A 20,523-nucleotide genomic window follows, 5' to 3' on the forward strand; every position below is an offset into this window, starting at 1 on the left:
TGCAGAACGTTTCTCAGGGGTATTGAGACCTTAACCGTTGAGTGATGCAAAGGAAACGTCATCCATATGCAAGATTTAAGAGGAGGAAAAAGAGAGGGAGAGAGAAAAAAAAGGGGAGGAGGGAGAGGAAAGAAGAGGTAGTTGATAAAGAAAGAAATGTAGGAAAAATAAAAATATAAAAGAGAGAGGAGTCACACACAGAACAAGTACACACTACAGTTTGCTAGTCAAACCACAACAATAGTGAAATGAAGAGAAAACTCTCTATGTCAGGTCCCGAGGTGCAAATGCATACCTCAGAGCTGCAACCTATTTGGGGATATGTGGAAGAACTGGTGCCGGGTTCTGACCCGGACCCGGCCAAATCACTAATAGATAAAAAAAAAAAAGGAGATGCAGTCGCTAGGAGTTGTAATGAATTCTGAGAAATAGCAATGACATCATGGAGGAAAATCATACATTGCTCAGAATCTAAAGCCATCTGAAAATGAATATATGTTAATGAAACAGATAAGTCAACAATCTGTATTAGGAGGCCGTCAATGGGGAGCCCACCCCCAGCCAGTGAATACAGTAGCTAAGAGACAGAAGACAAATTTTCAAAGTATTCAGTGAGGCAGTCCAATGGAAGACATTTAAAAATGAATCTACTACAGTAAAGTGTAGAATACCGCTGAAGAAGGCCTCCAGTGCCATCAGCAGAGCATCCCCCCGGAAACTTTGACAGGATATTCATGGGGAGAGAGATCTAAGCTCCCGTGATGAAAGCCTGTGTCCGGCGGGATGAGGAGGTAGAGAGGCTTGTTGAGGCAGTGGAAATTGGAGCCAATCCGGTAGTGAGATGAGTGTTATTTCAAGAAAGCGGCAGAGGTCGGCTGCTTGGTCAGTCGAGTGAAGGGAGAAGGAGGAACCATTCCTCTGCATAAGAAGATGGAAAGCGTGACCACCATCTGTAGGTAGCTCAAGCCTCTTGTATGATAGTCAGCACCGGTTTCAGCATCCTACGCATTGCCAGCGTATGTCGAGGGTGATAGAGGAGCCATTAAAGTCCACCGGTCCATTATGCCAAGCTTTGAGGAGGATATCTTCCATTTCTCTGAAGAAATTCATTCAACAGAGACCGTCACGAGGTCTGAGTGTTGGTGCGTCTGGCCCCCAATACCCGGTGTACACTATCAATATGTATGTCAGTATCCAGAGTACGCTCCAGTAACTAGTTAAAGATAGAGGTGACGGCAGCGAGCAGGTCCCCAGCAGGTACCGATTCTGGAATCCCTCGCAGCTTGACATTGTTGCCTCGACCACGATTCTCTTGATCGTCTACCTGTAACAATAGCGATCTGTTGAAGAGTTGTTGACGATGAATCGTGTCCTCTACACTGGACAACCGAGCTGCAAAATCATTATTCGTGTGTTCAAAAGTATCAATGAGTGCAGCGAATGAATACAGCTCAGTTTTGATTTCAGTTAGCGCTTGTTCATGCTTGGCTTCAGAGCTCTATGTCAATAATTCCATATATTGCCTTGTAGGCAAGAAGCTTAGCATTGCCAGGATCTACTAAAGAGAGGAAGAGACAAAGGCAGGATGAGGGCCATGGTCAATGGAGGCTAAGATGGAGGTGCTCGAGGAGGCCATTGATAGTGCAGGGAACACTGCCCTGAGGATAGGAGGTGTGGACTGAAAGTCTGCTGACCCCAGTAGGTCCACTAGCATTTGGACATGTAGAAAAGGTATGGAGGCCAGATTAATTGTAGGGGTTGGGTACAGAGCATGCAGAGCCACAGATACCTGAGTGAGTGCATTACGAGAGGACTCAGCGGTGGCCAGTAGAGCATCTGCAGAGTCTGTGGTCCAATCATCAGGCACAAGGCCTGAGGTCTCATGAGTCTGTGCAGTCGGCGCTGCAGGCGCCATTTTGGATCCAGCCTCAGGGCCTGCCAGAGGCTGATAAGACTGGAAAAAGTGAGAGAGCGGTAATTTAGGCGGAGGAACAGGAGTGTCCACCTTCTTCCCCCTACAACCCATGTCAGAGCAGCGGGCAAAAGATCTAGAGACTGCTTAATACCCGACTTTCAACGGCCGTTGGTCTGGGAGCAGAGAGACAAGCTGCTACATGGCGCCATGCGCAGCCCCCCCTATACATTTTTGTTTACTATATACCCCACCCATTTATATAGGACATACCCCCAACCTACACCATTTGAAACATATTAGTGCATATGACCCCAGACCAGACAACTTAACAAATACAGATCTCAAACCAGACCCCTTAAATAGATACAGAAACTAAACCAAATCCCCAAAATAAATTCAGACCAGACTGTGCAGGCACTCACCTCATTCCTGCAGCTTGCCTCCGAACATTATAATTTATTCTACGCAGTAATTTCCCGCATTATGCCCCTGGGTTTGTTACCTGGTGAAACCGATGTTATTCAGTTCTGCCCTCTGTGTAACTACTTGTCCTGCAGTATTCAACATTTAGATGCAATTCTAGTGAATTTGTTTTTTAGGCTGGGTTCACACGACCTATTTTCAGGCGTAAACGAGGCGTATTATGCCTCGTTTTACGCCTGAAAATAGGGCTACAATACGTCGGCAAACATCTGCCCATTCATTTGAATGGGTTTGCCGACGTACTGTGCAGACGACCTGTCATTTACGCGTCGTCGTTTGACAGCTGTCAAACGACGACGCGTAAATTGACTGCCTCGGCAAAGAAGTGCAGGACACTTCTTTGCAACGTAATTTGAGCCGTTTTCATTGAACTCAATGAAGAGCAGCTCAAGATTTACGAGCGTCACAGACGCCTCGCATAATACGAGGAGGAGCTTTTACGGCTGAAACGAGGCAGCTGTTTTCTCCTGAAAACAGTCTGTCATTTCAGCCGTAAAAGCCAGCTAGCGTGTGCACATACCCTTACAGTTTTCTAAAATTTCATGTATAAAAAGATTGTCTCCTGCCCTTGTTTTAACCCCTTCCCGCAATCTCACGTACAGTTACGTGATGGGAGCTGGTGTTTTCCCGCATTTCCACGTAACTGTACGTGAAAGAGGAGCTAGCAACATCACCGCCGGGTGACAGCTGTATGTTACAGCTGGCACCCTGAGGTATCGGCCAGGACCGGAGCCAGCCTCCGATCCGACCGATTAACCCCTCACATGCTGCGTTAAATAGAGATCGCAGCATGTGAGGAGTTTATAGCCATTGGCACCCCAGCAACATGATCGCTGGGTTGCCGGTGGCTGCAAAGGCGATCGGAGGCCTAATACTTACCTCCCGGTCTGCCAGTAACGGAATCCTCCTATGCCCCATCGTAGGCGGGGCCCAAAAGGATTCCGGTACCATCGGCAAGATGGCGCCGGCTCAGCTTCCGGCTCAGAAGCTGAGCCGGCGTCTTCAGCAGTGGGTGTCCGCTGTATGTTACAGCGGACATCCCACTGTAAAGGCAGGAACCGGAGCTAGCTCCGATTCCTGCCATTAACCCCTTCAATGCAGCGATCCAATGCAATCGCTGCATCAAAGTGGTTTGTATGAAATCGGCAGCCTGCCATGCGATGGCAAGGCTGGTGACTGCTACCATGGCAACAGGAGGCCTAACAATGGCTTCCTATCTGCCATTACGGAAGCCGATTAGGCCCCAACCGGAGGCGGAGCCTGATCGGCTTGCTGTCAGTGAACAACTGACAGTTCTAATACATTGAACTACATAGGTAGTGCAATATATTTGAACATCAAACAAACAATTGGAGCTTCAAGTCCTCTAGTGGAACTAAAGAATAGTGTAAAAAAAAAAGTGTAAAAAAAAAAGTAAAAATAAAAGTTGTAAAAAATACAATAAAAGTTTCAAGTAATAAAATAAAACACAATCGCCCTTTTTCACTTATCAAGTCATTTATTATTGAAAAAAATAATAAAGCCATACATATTTGGTATCGCTGCGACCATAACGACCTGAACTATAAAAATATTATGTTATTTATTCCGCACACTGAACGCTGTAAAAAAAAACAAAAAAATACTGACATAATTGCTATTTTTTGGTCAGTTTGTATTCCAAAAATTTTAATAAAAAGTGATCAAAAAGTCGCATGTACACAAAAATGGTACCTATAAAAACTATAACTCGTCTCGCTAAAAACAAGCCCTCATACAGCTCCATCGACGAAAAAATTAAAACCGTTATGGCTCTCACAACTTGGCAAAAAATCCATTCTCTTTACAAAAGTTATTTTATTGTGCAAAAAGTTGTAAAACATAAAAAAGTGCTATAAATTAGGTATCACCGGAATCGGACTGACCCGCAGAATAAAGGTAACATGTAATTTATAACGCGTGGTGAATGCTGTATAAAAAGAACTAAAAAAATATGCCAGAATTGCTGTTTTTTGGTCACCTTGCTCCCAAAAAAAAAAAGGATAACAAGTGATCAAAAAGTCGTATGTACCCCAAAATAGTACCAATAAAAACTACAGCTTGTCCCGCAAAAAAAAACAGCCTTCATACCACTACGTCTATGAAAAAATAAAATTAGTTAAGGCTCCAATAAGTCAGGAAAGAAAAAATATGCAGTTGTGCCGACCCGAGGGGAACATTTCTTCTGTTTGAAGTGGCGAATTATCAAGGCCCCTAAAATTAGGGAACCAGGAAGGGGAGGGCCCAAACATATCTGCTGGAAGTGAGGGTGCCCGTATTGTACCAGGACAACACTTCCCAGCAAAATTCCTTAAACTGCAAAGATGCTGAGTGTGGACCAAAAGGGGAATAAGTAAGGACCATTTATTAGTGCGACACCGGCCTGTGCAGAAGGGATTGTGTCACAGCGTAACAAATATCTATGGATTATGTTATTAGTTTTTTTTACCCCATTATTATACCACCTGACTATGCCCCTTATATACTCAGCCCGGCTTACATGTACCCCCACATTATAAATGGAAAAACCAGTAAGACTCCAAACAAAACTACTACCAACTAAAATCCATGCTCCAAAAGCCAAATGGCGCTACCTCCCTTCTGAACCCTACAGTGTGCCCAAACAGCAGTTTACTTCCACATAAATGGCATCGCCATACACGGGAGAACACTTTTAAGAAATTTTTGGGGTGTGTGTCTTCAGTGGCATAAGCTGGGCATGACATATTTCCCACCAAAATGGCATATCGAGGGAAAATTGAAATTTTTACTTTGCACCTTCCGCAGTGCAATCATTGATGGAAAAGGCCTGTGGGGTGAAAATGCTCACTACACCCCTTAATAAATGCCTTGATGGGTGCAGTTTCCAAAATGGCGTCACTTCTCAGCAGTTTCTTTTATTATTTCACATCAGAGCCCTGCAATTGTGATCCAATACTTTGTAAATTGCCAAATTAGGCCTTAATTTTACATGGTACACTTTCACTCCTGAGCCTGGTCGAATGTCCAGGCAACAGATTAGGACCACGCGTAGGGTTTCTAAAACCGGGAAACACAGCATAATAATTGGGGAGCTGTCTTGTTATGGTGGCACAAGCTGGGCACCACATATTGGCATATCTATGGAAAAAATCCCATTTTCACTCTGCAACATCGAGTGCACACCAATTTCTGCCAATCACCTCTGGGGTTAATATGCTCACTACACCACTAGGTGAATACCTTGAGGGGTGTAGTTTCCAAAATAGGGTCACTTCTAGGGGGGATCCACTGTTTTGGTCCCATAGGGACATAGCGCCCAGAAACCAATCCAGCAAAATCTGTACTCCAAAAGCCAAATGGCGCTCCTTCCCTTCTGAGCCCTACTCTGTGCCCAAACAGCAGTTCATGACCACATATGTGGTATTGCCGTACACAGGAGAAGTTTGCTTTACAAGTGTTGCAGTGCTTTTTTCATTTATTTGTTGAGAAAATGAAAAATTTTCAGCTAAAACTACGTCTTATTGAAGAAAAAGGATTTTTTTTTATTTTCACTGCCTAATTCTAATAAAATCTATGAAACACCTGTGTGGTCAAAATGCTCATTACACTACACTACAATCGAGTCACTTTTGGGGAGTTTCCACTGTACTGGTACCTTAGGAGCTTTGCAAAAGTGACATGGTGTCAAGAAACCAATCCAGCAAAGTCAAATGGTGCTCCTTCTCTTCTGATCCTTGCCATGTGCCCAAACAGCAGTTTATGACCACAAATGGGGTATTGCCGTACTCCAGAGAAGTTGCTTTACAAATGTTGGGGTTCTTTTATTCCTTTATTTGTTGAGAAAAGGAAAAATTTTGAGCTAAAGCTACGTCTTATTGGAAAAAAAGGATTTTTTTAATCTTCACTGCCCAATTCTAATAAAATCTATGAAACCCCTGTGGGTTCAAAATGCTCACTACGCCCCTAGATGGATTCTTCAAGGGGTGTAGTTCCCTAAATGGAGTAACTTTTTTGGCGTTTTCACTGTTTTGGTCCATTAGGGGCTTTGCAAATGCGACGTGGTCTCCGCAAACCATTCCTGCTAAATTTGAGCTCCAAAAGCCAAATGGCGCTCTTTTTACTCGGGAGAAATTGCTTTACAAATGTAGTGGTGCATTTTCTTCTTTAGTCCTTGTGGAAATTAGAAAAAATTAGCTAAACCTACATTTTCTTTGAAAGAATGTAGATTTTAATTTTCACGGCCTACTTCCAATAATTTTTGCAAAAAACCTGCGGGGTCAAAATGCTCACTATACCCCTAAATAATTTTCTCAAGGGGTATAGTTTCCAAAATGGGGTCACTTTTGGGGGATTTCCACTGTTTTGGCATCGCAAGAGCCTTTCAAACCTGACATGGTGCCTAAAATATTTTCTAATAAAAAGGAGGCCCCAAAATCCCCTAGGTGCCCCTGAGGCCTGTGCTTCAGTCAATAAGTGCACTAGGGCCACATGTGTTGTATTTCTAAAAACTGCAGAATCTTGGCAATAAATATTGAGTTGCGTTTCTCTGTTAAAACTTTCTGTGTTACAAAAAAAAATAGATGAAAAATGAATTTCTGCAACAAAAAAAAAGAAATTTGAAAATTTCACATCTACTTTGCCTTAAGTCCTGTGAAACATCTAAAGGGTTAAGAAACTTTCTAAATGCTGTTTTGAATACTTTGAGGGGTAAAGTTTTTAAAATGTGGTGACTTATCGAGGGTTTCTAATATATACGGCCCTAAAATCCGCTTCACAACTGAACTGGTCCCTGTAAAAATAGCCTTTTGAAATTTTCTTGAAAATGTGAGAAATTGCTGCTAAAGTTCTAAGCCTTGTGACGTCATAGAAAAATAAAAGGATGTTCAAAAAACAATGCCAATCTAAAGTAGACATATGGGTGATGTTAATTAGCAACAATTTTGTGTGGTATTACTATCTGTCTTACAAGCAGATACATATAAATTTAGAAAAATGCTAATATTTGCAATTTGTCGCTAAATTTTGGTGTTTTTCACAATTAAATACCTAATGTATCGAGCAAATTTTGCCAGTAACATAAAGTCCAATGTGTCACGAGAAAACAGTCTCAGAATCGCTTGGATAGATAAAAGCATTCTGAAGTTATTACCACATAAAGTGAAACATGTCAGATTTGAAAAAATTGGCTGCGTCCTGAAGGCCAAAACAGGCTGCGTCCTAAAGGGGTTAACAGTTAAAGGGTAGCTGTCATTTAAAAAAACTTTTGACATGTCATGATGACTTGTCAGAAGTTTTGATTGGTGGGGGTCCGAATCCTGAGAGCCCCACCATTCACTGAAACGAAGACGCAGACGCTCTCGGCTGATCACTGTGCTCCTTCTGTTGTGAATGTCTTTATTTGGCTCTCCACAAAGACGTGAACAGAGCAGTGTATAAATTGATATACTTTCTGTGACGTCAGCAGTTTTTTCAAGATTTTTTGAGAGGTCCTTTTTTACAGAGACAGATAATCTGGTAATATCATATATGGATATAGTATTTCTGCTGTTGTCTTATATAAGAGTTTTGTTTTTAGTAGTTTTCTGTGCTTTCAATTTCTTGAGTGGTGATATCTGTCAAAAGTGCATTTCCCACGGTATCCCTTTTGTTATGGATTACAGGAACAAAAAATCAGTAAGCGCACAAATGTTTATTAAGTGGTATGACACACAGAAATGTATCACAATAACATATCAAGTTACATCGTCTTTAGAAGAGTTAAAGAGTTAAAAAGACTGTACACGATTAGAAAAAGGGTCTTCTTTTTTCCCCAGAAACAGCGCTACTCTTGTCAACAGGCTGGGTTTAGTATTGCAGCTCAACCCTTTTCACTAGAATGGATCTGAGTTCAATACCAGACACAAAACCCAAAGCAGAACTTCCAATCTTGTACAAACTCTTTAAGGAAATTTGAAGACATCTGATATCTTTCAGCATTGCTCCAAAAGACCAATAATATAGCTGTGCACATTTTCATACTTCGGTTGTCTAAATATGGGAAAAACATGGGCAAACAGAATGTATTTGAAAATACATTGCAACAACACTGTTTATCATAATCCCAAATCTGGAAACCCAGTGAAAGCCACGTTTAGCTATAAAAATGTTTTCCTTAATTCTTTGACTCTAAAGGGTAAACAAAATTTTCTCTCTGGAAATACCAGAAGTGCGGGTAAGTAGGGTATAATGAGAATAATAATCAAGCATTACATTGGGCATCCAACATGGTGGATCATTCTGTCAACAAATGATCTATCAACAGAACACAACCAAATAATGGAAAATAATGTGGGGGAAAAAAAGGATTGTATGTTTTAGTCTACAACTATATCATGGCTATAAATTGCATTATATAATTAATGGTTAAATGGTCACTAACTTTTAAGCAAACTTTGCATAAACCAGTAGTACAAGCAAATATAAGAAACTTTGAAATATATCTTATTAGAGAAAAATGCCTCTTTGTCTGTTCGCACGCTCTGAACTTACTACTTTTTCTGTCTCAATACAGAACGGATTATGAGCTCACTGAGGGATCAGGTTACAGCTGCCCATAGAAATCTATGGAGAAGGGAGGGAAAGAGCAGGAACATATTGAGAGAGCAGCATACAAAGGCGGAGAGGTGCTGCTTCAGCGGCTGGTAAGTGTTAAAGCCCCACCCCAGTGCTAAATTCACAGCTACACTTCTCATTACTGCTGTGTAATCTCCTCTCCATGCTGCTGCTGTTGTATATATATATATATATATATATATATATATATATATATATATATATATACACGAGAGCTGGATTTTCCCCTTCTATGTGTGCTGTGTATAGAAGATATGATAGCAGATAGGTTCCAGCCACTAGCTCACAATTGATAGAAATATTTTTATTCCTCATGTACACACACATGACAGCTTATTCTGAAAAGTCATCTGAAAGGTTATGTACACTTTAAAGGCATTGTGTTAATTTTATACGTCTGAGTAAAGGAAACCCCATTGTACAGCTCTACTTGGTCTGTTATACTGCCAAAAGGGGACTTCTCCATTATAATGTTTATAATCTATTTATAGGAGGGAGTAATAAAACATTGATTAGTGGGGTCCAACAGCTGCTTTAGTCCCATTCTGTGGATAGAGCAAGCGATGTGTGGTCTCTCCTCAATGGCATAAAGGGGAGTTGCAAAGACTGTCAAGTGCACTTGTTTGGTTCCAGCTGAAGAACCCCCACAAATTGAAGTATTATGATTTACCCTATGGATAAAATATTACTGTGGGGAAACTTATTTTAAAGACAACACTATTAAGGCATAAATACAGTTGACCACTCCTGTCTACAGGGTGGGCCATTTATATGGATACACCTAAATAAAATAGGAATGGTTGGTGATATTAACTTCCTGTTTGTGGCACATTAGTATATGGGAGGGGGGAAACTTTTCAAGCTGGGTGTTGACCATGGCGGCCATTTTGAAGTCGGCCATTTTGTATCCAACTTTAGTTTTTTCAATGGGAAGAGGGTCATTTGACACATCAAACTTATCGAGAATTTCACAAGAAAAACAATGGTGTGCTTGGTTTTAACGTTACTTTATTCTTTCATTAGTTATTTACAAGTTTCTGACCACTTATAAAATGTGTTCAAAGTGCTGCCCATTGTGTTGGATTGTCAATGCAACCCTCTTTTCCCACTCTTCACACACTGATAGCAACACCGCAGAAGAAATGCTAGCACGGGCTTCCAGTATCCATAGTTTCAGTTGCTGCACATCTCGTATCTTCACAGCATAGACAATTGCCTTCAGATGACCCCAAAGATAAAAGTCTAAGGGGGTCAGATCGGGAGACCTAGGGGGCCATTCAACTGGCCCACGACGACCAATCCACTTTCCAGGAAACTGTTCATCTAGGAATGCTCGGACCTGACACCCATAATGACATAAATAACACATGAAAGAATAAAGTAACGTTAAAACCAAGCACACCATTGTTTTTCTTGTGAAATTCTCGATAAGTTTGATGTGTCACATGACCCTCTTCCCATTGAAAAAACTAAAGTTGGATACAAAATGGCCGACTTCAAAATGGCCGCCATGGTCAACACCCAGCTTGAAAAGTTTCCCCCCTCCCATATACTAATGTGCCACAAACAGGAAGTTAATATCACCAACCATTCCCATTTTATTTAGGTGTACCCATATAAATGGCCCACCCTGTAGATGCCCTATTAGGGTATATGGAGCACATAAAGCGGGTCCTCTGTTCGGAACCCCCTCTGTCTTCCAAAAAGGAAAGCCATTTTCAAAAAGGGGCTGTTTTGTGAGACAACCGTTTAAGTGGGTGATAATTTTGGGTATAGTAGCCTATGTAAAAAAGAAAAGGGGATTGCCCAATCCAGTTCCTGCTTTAATTTTCCATTGGGCCACTTACGGGCATTTTCTCCACCTTTACTTTGCACTAGTTTTGATAAATCTCCTCTAATTCAGATTACTGGTAATTACCTATCCATGCACTATGCAGTGATGCTCAAGCAGTTTCTCATTTGTACAAAAGCCGTATTGTGTAGAGGATATTCTCTGATCATTCACCACTATGTTCCCTAGGGATTTCTCTGTACTGCGATCTCCCACATTGATTTGAACTGTAGACTGAGAAAATAACCACATATAGCCCACAAAAATGATGGGGATCTAATTAATTGCATAACATGCCATTTAATTAATTACCGATTTAATCTAAAACACATGAAGTGTCTATTTCCTGGCATCTACTGACATTTTTCTGCTTTGGAGATGTTCAACATTGTTTACTTGTTTGGATGTGCATTAAAACATATGATCCACGGCATAACAAACTGCAAAAATTATTGAATTGCCACGGATAGCAATAATAATAGTACTAATGATAATCTATTATATATTTTCGAAAGTTTGTTTGAAGCCCGATTTTTAATTGGTTTAAAATGGATCACGTCATTTGTAAGCCATAACAACCAATCAGATCGCTGCTTGGATTTTTAATACCTGCTTTGGAAATGATAAAAGTTTACCTGATTGGCTGCTGGTAGGGATGTAACAACCAGAGTGATGTCACACTGCTGCTGCTGACATCATAATCTGCCTCCCGATACATTATTCAGAGACCAGACACACATCTAATACACCGCCTGCTGCCACCAGACTCCACATCCAGGAGAGGACGCACAATATTCCTCACAAGACCGTACTCCATCTCCTGCTACAAAGAGAAGCCATCTCTGCTGTGTTTTCCTGGGACATGATCAGAACAACTTCCTACATGTAACATGGGAGACATCAGTCCTTCTACTATAATGGATAAAGGTTAGTATATATAGGCAGGTTGTGTATTTTGGTATATTTGCCAACAACCCCGTTTTGTGGGAGACAGTCCAGCAAGCCGGGTTAGGAAAGGTGGTGTCTATGCAAATTTGTGTTTTCAGGCAGAAAGGGGGCGAGTCATCAATGCTTTGCTACTATGGATTTGGGTTGATTGGTAATGATAAATAGTACGGGGGAGGGGTATGAGTGAGATTATAACATATTTGTTCATCCACACACTAACGCTCTGTGCAGTAACAGGACATCTCTGTAATGGAAATGTCTCCAGATTTATTAGGGACACAATCCATTATAACGTTCATTTTTATATCCATGTTACAGACAATTGTTTTGGTTATTGATATAAATTAGACTTTCAATGTTAGTGTTTACTGAAAATCACAATGTTATATATGTCTCATAATGAGAGCCACTGTAGTTTATATGATGAGAATGTGTTGTGCTGGTTATTATGGTGATAGCAGCCATCTTGGGGCTTATGTCAGAAGAATGCATTGTGCTGGTTGCTATGGTGATACCAGCCATCTTGTGCCTTATATGAGAACAATGTGTTGTGCGGTTTGCAATGGCAGACATCTTAGAACTTATGGGAGAAGATTGAACCTCATTTACCACAACTGTCTAATAGAAAAATTGGATTTGTTGACCATAGCAACCAATCACAGTGCAGCTTTCATATTTCCAGCGGGGAAAAAAATGAAAGCTGAGCTTTGATTGGTTGCTATGGGCCACAGGATATGTTTTTCTATTAAACAGTTTTGATAAATGCGGCTCAATGTGCTGTGCTGGTTACTATGGTGACGGCAGCCATCTTGTTACAGTCAAAGGCAGTTGGTGTGAGCAGCCTGATACTGGAACTATATAAAGTTTGTTTGAAGCCCGATCAGGGAATAGCTATTTTTCATTGGACATTGAACAAAGTTTGCCTCCCTTTGCGATTTTTGATTGGATTAAAAATGGCTTTTACTTTTACTGAAAGCCACTTTTACTGAAATTTACTTTTCACTGCCATTCACTTTTCAACTTGCATCGAAGTACACACTTGTCTGATCGTGATTTTTGATTGGTTGAAAAACAAACCAATAGCGCTTTGTGATTGCATTGGACATCGCACAAAGTTTGCCTCCTTTTGCCACTTTTGATTGGTTTAAAAGTCACTTTTAATGAAATTGACTTTTCACTGACCATGGCTCCCAAAAGAAAAACTCCTGAACAAAGAGAAGGTCGACGCTTGGCTCAAAGAATACTTCGAGCAGCAGAAACGCCAGAAATGTCCAATGCTGGGTTTGAAGATCAAAGATTCCGAGAAGCGGCCGCAAGAGCTGAAGAAACACCTCAAGCGACTGATCATCGGGTTCGAGCACAAGGCGCAAGAAATATTGTTTCTCGACGAACATCTTGGGATTGCATGAAAAAAAGCTGCTATGCAATACGACCCAACAATTGAATATGATCTGCACGACTTGGTCAATATTGGAAACATGGACATGACCCGTGAACATTGTGAAGCCCAGAAGTGGAATTGAGAGCCACCTGGCATGTGCTGCTCTGCTGGCAAGGTTCAACTACCTCCACTTACAGCACCACCAGAACCACTCAAGTCACTGATGACTGTGAACACTCCCCAAACCAAGCACTTTCTGGGAAATTTGAGGTGCTACAACTCTTGCTTTCGGATGATTTCGTTTGGTGTGAACGAAATTCGAGAGAGAGGCTTCATGCCCACCTTCAAAATTCAGGGACAAGTTTGCCATCGACTTGGATCGCTCCTGCCATTGCCCAATGAACCACCAAACTTTCTGCAGATTTATTTCATGGGCGATGAAAAGCTTCAAGTTCAACAACAACAGAGCAACGTCCCTGGAACTCGGGCCGACATTTTGCTGGAACTGCAGCATATGCTTCACGAACATCACTGTTATGTCGAGATATTCAAGAGCTCTTTGGAAATTATGACTTTGGATAACTACAAAGTGGTCATCAATGCTGACCGAAGGCCAACAGGAGAGCATGAGCGGCGATACAACGCACCAACACACAATGATGTTACTGTCGTCATTGTTGGGGAATTTGAAAATCAGGATATTGTGCTGCAAAAGCGTGATAATCAACTGCAGAGAGTTTCTGAAACCCATCGATCATATGACGCACTTCAGTACCCACTGATCTTTTGGCAAGGCGAAGACGAATACAATATTCAAATCTTCCAAACAAATCCAACTACCGGAACTGTTACCACCGGGAAAAAAGTTTTGTGCATGGCCTTCTACGCCTATCGAATTATGATGCGGGCGAGCCATTAAAATCACCTGTTGATGTGCCGAAATCTTTTCCATCAGTTTTTCGTTGATATATATGCCAACATCTAAACGGAGCGACTTCGCTTCATTGGTTTCAATTAGAAGACACTTTGCGCTGAAAGCTATATCCACCTTCGAGATGCTGTCGTCAACGATGGAAACACGAGCAATGTTGGTCAGATGGTTATCTTGCCTTCCAGCTTCGCAGGGAGCCCTCGACATATGCACGAATACACTCAAGACTCCATGACATATATGCGAAAATGGAAGGCCTGACCTGTTTATTACTTTTACGTGCAACTCAACATGGAAAGAACAATCGGCGACTGATAGACACGATCTGGTAGCCCGAGTCTTTCGACAAAAGGTTATCAAGTTCATGAATGTCCTCACGAAGGGCAAGGTATTTGAAGAAACTCAATGCTTCATGTGCACAATCGAATGGCAAAAACGAGGTTTGCCTCACGCACATATACTGATCTGGCTGAAGGAGAAGATCCGACCAAATCAGATTGATTCTGTCATTAGTGCAGAGATCCTAAATGCACAAGAAGATCAAAAGCTATTCGACATCATCATGAAGAACATGGTCCATGGACCATGTGGAAGACGGAATCCAAGCTCCCCATGCATGAAAGATGGCTTCTGTACAAAGAGATTCCCAAGACAGCTAATCCATGAAACTCAGTCTGGAGATGATGGTTATCCACTTTATCGCAGAAGAAAAGTGGGAGAAGGCGGGTTCACTGCATTGATGAAGATGAAGATTGGCAATAGTTACCAGGACATCGAGGTCGACAACAGATGGATTGTACCCTACTCGCCATTTCTTTCCAAGACCTTTCAATCTCACGTCAATATTGAATATTGCAACTCAGTTAAGGCGATCAAATACATCTGCAGATATGTCAACAAAGGATCGGATCAAGCAGCATTTGGCTTGGAAAGACAAGGAAGAACAACTGATGAAATCAATCGCCAAGAAAGACAAGAAAGAACAACTGATGAAATCAATCACCAAGAAAGACAAGAAAGTACAATTGATGAAATCGATCGCTTCCAAACTGGACGTTACATCAGTAGCAATGATGCTGTATGGCGAATTTTGGACTTTCCAATTCACGACCGCTATCTGACGGTAGTTCATCTCAACGCCCACTTGGAAAATGGACAGTGAGTCTACTTCCCCGAAGAAACTGTGTAACAACAAGTTTTGCAGCCCAAAGACACCACACTGACAGCATTCTTCAAGCTTTGTCAACAAGATAACTTTGCAACGACACTCCTATAATGCGATGTTCCAAAGTATTATACGTGGAATAAATCGACAAGAGTTTTCAAGCGAAGAGTCCAAGGAACACCAGTTGAAAGTCATGTTGGAATCAAGTCAAGTGGTGCTCTTAGCAGAGTCTACACAGTGCACCCAAACAACCACGAGTACTTCGTCCTCCGGTTGCTTCTTCACACAGTAGCAGGCCTGACATTGTTTGTTGGCCTCAAGACTGTTGGCGACCATGTTTGTACAACCTATCGGCAAGCATGTCAAGAAAGGGGACTACTTGAGAGTGATTCTCATTGGGACAAGACTTTAGAGGAAGCAGCAAACTGCCAATTACCAGCAAGCTTACGAAACCTATTTGCTGTCATACTCACGATGTGTGGACCATCCAAGCCACTTGAACTGTGGGAAAAGTACAAAGAGCACCTCTCGGAGGATGTTTTTCTGCAAGCACGATGGCAAAACCTGGATCTCTAATTGGACAGCTGTACTTCGCAAATGTTCAACATGTCATTGATCCTACTTGAAGAAAAGACCCTCATGATGGTTGGAAAGAGACTTGAGCAACTGGGACTTCCCGCGACGGAAAGGAACAACAACGAAAGACTTGGACGGGAATTGCTTTGAGAAACAAGCTATGACATAAGCGCTTATCTTGCAACGAATGAACCTCTTGTGGTTTCTGACCAAACGACGGCGTACAATCAGATCTTGGACACGGTTGTGAAAAACACCGGTGGTATTGTCTTCTTGGATGCTCCTGGCGGAACAGGAAACACGTTTGTCATAAACCTGTTGTTGGCAAAGATCCGACAACAATCCACGATTGCTCTGGCTGTTGCTTCCTCAGGCATTGCGGCAACATTAATTGATGGTGGCAGAACTGCCCATTCAGCGTTCAAATTACCTCTCAACTTGACTCGAGATGTGTCTCCTGTTTGTAACATCAGCAAAGGTACTGGTGTGGTAAATGTCCTGCAAGAATGTTTGATGATTGTCTGGGATAAATACACCATGGCACACAAGTTGGCGCTTGAAGCTCTGGATCGAACTCTGCAGGACTTGCGTGGAAACAATACAGTCATAGGAGGTGTCGTCTTGGTGTTGGCCGGTGATTTCCGTCAGACGTTGCCTATTGTTCCAAAGGGAACACCAGCAGACGAATTAAAAGCTTGCTTGAAGCAGTCAGTGTTGTGGAGGCATGTGAAGAAGATGAGTCTGACTACCAATATGCGAGTTCATGTGCATGGAGATGCCACAGCTGGTGGTTTTGCCAGCAGATTACTCAATCTGTGGAATGGAGATGTTAAAGTTGACAATGGGATGGATCTGATCAGCTTCCATGATGATTTTGCAAATTTTCCCAAGTCGGTGGAAGAGCTTACAAACAGCGTCTTTCCCAACATCGTCTTAAACTACAGAAATCATGAATGGTTATGTCAATGGGCAATACTGGCTCCAAAGAATGATTCTGTCAACGCCATCAATCAGCAAATCCAAATGACTCTGCCAGGTCAAGTAAAGCTGTACAAGTCAACCGACACAGTTACTGACCCCGATCAGGCAGTGTACTATCCGACAGAATTTCTCAACTCTCTCTCGAGCCGCCTGGCTTACCTGCCCATCGATTTATGTTGAAGGTTGGCTCACCTATCATGCTGTTTAGAAACATTGACGCTCCGAAACTTTGCAACGGGACGAGGCGGTGTGTCAAGAAGTTGATGGATCACATCATCGAGGCCACCATACTAACAGGATGTGCCAAGGGGGAAGTTGTCTTCATTCCTCGCATTCCCCTCGATCCAAATGATGTTCCTTTCGAGTTCAAGCCGCAACAGTTCCCAGTACGCCTAGCCTTCGCAATGACAATTAACAAGGCTCGAGGTCAATCCCTGCAAGTGGCAGGAATACACCTTCAAATTCCCTGTTTTTCCCATGGGCAACTATATGTTGCTTGCTCCAGAGTTGGCACTGGAAAGAATCTCTACATCTTGGCACCGGATCAAAAGACAAAAAACTTTGTTTACAAGAAAGCGTTGGAATAGAAACATGCAGTCCTAAATCACTATATAAATCTGTAATAAATATATTGCTTCATTTCATTTCTTTTATGCTTCCAATAACATTATTTACACTCTCTAGCAATTCAATTCATATCACGAGGTAGCAATCAAATTCATACGGAGAGATACTAAAATAGTGTGCTTTTACTCTATCTATACCGGAAGTCAACCTTTCCGAGCAACGCCGGGTATAAAAGCTAGTAATAATAATAAGTAGATATTCTATTTTCATAATTAATTTCAAGCCATATGCCTTAGGCCCTCTTCACACTGCGTCTTGGCCTTTCAGTCAAGGGTATACGTCAAGACATATACAGTAGTGTCAAAATATAGCAGTGAGTTTAAAAAAGCAAATAAAGCGTCTAAAGGGAAGTGTAAAGGGAATGATAGGCCCCACTACCAACCTGCGTATCATGCCATAAAAATCCAGGGCCAAAATTAGGACTTACCAAAGGCCTTCGCTAATTACTTCTTGCTAGGGATATTCAGCTTTTCCTGGGTTTTGCAATCTCATCCAGCTATCCCTGCATGAGATATATACAGTAGAGTTAAAAAAATATATAGCAGTGAGTTATAAAAGCAAATAAAGCGCAAAATCATTCTAATAACTTATTTGCCTAAATGCAAATGCACTGGAAATACTCCACATTCATTTCCGAATCAAAACGATAACAAAACTTATCCAGTTTGTGTTAATCCTTTACAGAAAGTAAAGAAAAAGGAATATTAGGCTGTTTAAACAAATAGCAGTGCCCGCATTTTTCTTTAAAAACCTCAAAAATGTAATGTATAAACTGAAAAAGTGTTCCATATTTCACTTTACTGAACTGATATTTAGTGGCATAACCATTGTTTCTGAGAACTGCTTGACATCTGTGTTGCATGGAGTCAACCAACTTCTGGCACCTCTGAACAGGTATTCCAGTCCAGGAAGATTGGACGACATTCCACAGTTCTGCATTTTTGGGTTTTGCCGCATAAACCGCATTTTTGATGTCACCCCACAAATTCTCTATGAGATTGAGGTCTGAGAATTGGGCTGGCCACTCCATTACCTCAATCCTGTTTGTTGGAAAACAAGATGTTGTTCGCCTACTGGTGAGTTTTGGGTCATTGTTGTGTTGAAACACCCATTTCAAGGACATTTCTTTTTCGGCACAGGGCAACATGATCTCAAGTATTTTGATATATTCAAACTGATCCATGATCTTTGTATGCGATAAATAGGCCCAATACCATGGTATGAGAAACATCCCCATATCATGATTTTTGCAGCACCATGCTTTACTGTCTTCACAGTGTACTGTGGCTTGAATTCAGTGCTCGGGGGTCACAGAATGAATGACTTCACCAATTTAACTCCTCACTGTTATTATTTTGAAAAAGCCCCTTTCAATAAATGATTCCATTTCTCAGAATGAGCGGCATGCATGTCCTAATTGTTGCCTCTATTTTTTTTTTCTACTACTCCACTACACTTACAAGTAAATTATTTGCAAATATCACTTCTACCGAAAACATTGATTTATCAGGTTAATGATGTTGGACTGCTACTTCTTTGAACACTACTGTACCTCCGACAAAAGGGTGTAACACGTCCCACTGTATGGCATACAGTGGGATACGTTGCCCGGTGACTCTGGCACTGGGGAAGCTCCTAATGTCACTGTCCATATCAGTGTCATCCATACGCCACCATGTTAAAAAAAAAAACAGATCACTCCAGATGGAATATGGTAGTCTAATATGCTACTCCACCCTCCCAAAAAAATTCTAACAATGTATACCAGCCAACAGAGGCCAAAAGGACACTCTTTGGCGCTCCGTCAGGCTAATGTAGCCATATGTACTTGCATATCGTACATTGGAGAGAATCTTTGCTGCGTAACAAAGAGAGATAGCGAGAGAGAAAAGGTTGCTGCAGAGCTGTGTGAGGAGAGTGGAGCTGCTAGAGAAGCGATGGCACGATCATTGGACCTGGAGTCTGTGGTCCAAAAGTACATTGCGGTTGGCGGGCAGGAGCCTCCCCTTGATAGTATACGACAGTCGTGTGAGCTGTGGTGGGTACAGTCAGGAGCCTTCCCACGAGTACAGCAAGCATTAAACCAGTTTTGGCCTATTAAGCCTAGTATTGCCAGACCAACCCTTATATCAGGGGGTGCGCTCTTGGTCCTGTCCGTGACTAAGTCACCCATACAGCCATCATTTACCTGCCTTAGGCCCTATGCACACAACCATAGATTTCATCCATCCGTAAATACTGTCCATAAATACGGATCTGTAAACATTTATTGTAATCCGTAAATATCCGCATATATGCAAGGGTGTCCATAAATACGGTCAGTAGTACATACGTAATGCATCCGTATTTACGAATTCGCAAAATGAAGAAAACCACAAATGATATGCAACATCTGAAAACCTGGCATCGCCTAGCAACGGTTCCGTAATTACGGACGGCTACGGGTGCTCATCAGTAACCATCCGTCATTACGGAAGCACCCATAGACGTCTATGGGGAGTCTGTGCCGTAATTACGAACAAAATAAAGGACATGGTCTATCATTTCTATTGCAGGGACACCCATCCGTAAAGATATGGAAAGTTGTCCGTAGCCCATAGAAATAAATGGGTCCGTAATTACGGTCCGTAATTAGGGACCATAATTACGGATGAAAAATATGGACGTGCACATGCGGCCGTACAGTGCCTCTCACATTGAGAGATGTTATTTGTAATTTCTGCTGTGGCTAGTTATGCCGAGAATACTGGTCGACATACATGCATTGGCCCTTTCATCACTGCCTGCTGGGGGCCAATACTTTACAGAACTTTTTCTGATGTAAGCCTGACCGGTTATCATCCTGGCTACACCTCCCAAACCAAGCCTGGTTGTTATCGCAATACTGTACAGGTCCTTCTCAATTAATTAAAATATCATCAAAAAGTTAATTTATTTCAGTAATTCAATTCAAAAAGTGAAACTCAAGTATTATATAGATTCATTACACACAGAGTGATCTATTTCCAGCATTTTTTTATTTGGATGTTGAAGATTATGACTAACAGTTAATGAAAACCCAAAATTTAGTTTC

General features: G+C 41.7%; 1 protein-coding gene across 1 annotated transcript; it reads left to right on the plus strand.

Annotated features, from left to right (window-relative positions):
- The first annotated feature begins 13,324 nt into the window (after positions 1 to 13,324).
- On the plus strand, positions 13,325 to 17,003 carry LOC142741727 (uncharacterized). The gene is given in 4 exon segments (XM_075851066.1): positions 13,325 to 14,077; positions 14,189 to 14,338; positions 14,340 to 15,259; positions 16,013 to 17,003. Coding segments are annotated over 4 exon segments (2,814 nt in total).
- The last annotated feature ends 3,520 nt before the right edge of the window (positions 17,004 to 20,523 follow it).

The sequence above is a fragment of the Rhinoderma darwinii genome, chromosome 2 (genome assembly GCF_050947455.1).
Source record: "Rhinoderma darwinii isolate aRhiDar2 chromosome 2, aRhiDar2.hap1, whole genome shotgun sequence".
Classification (NCBI taxonomy): Eukaryota; Metazoa; Chordata; class Amphibia; order Anura; family Rhinodermatidae; genus Rhinoderma; species Rhinoderma darwinii.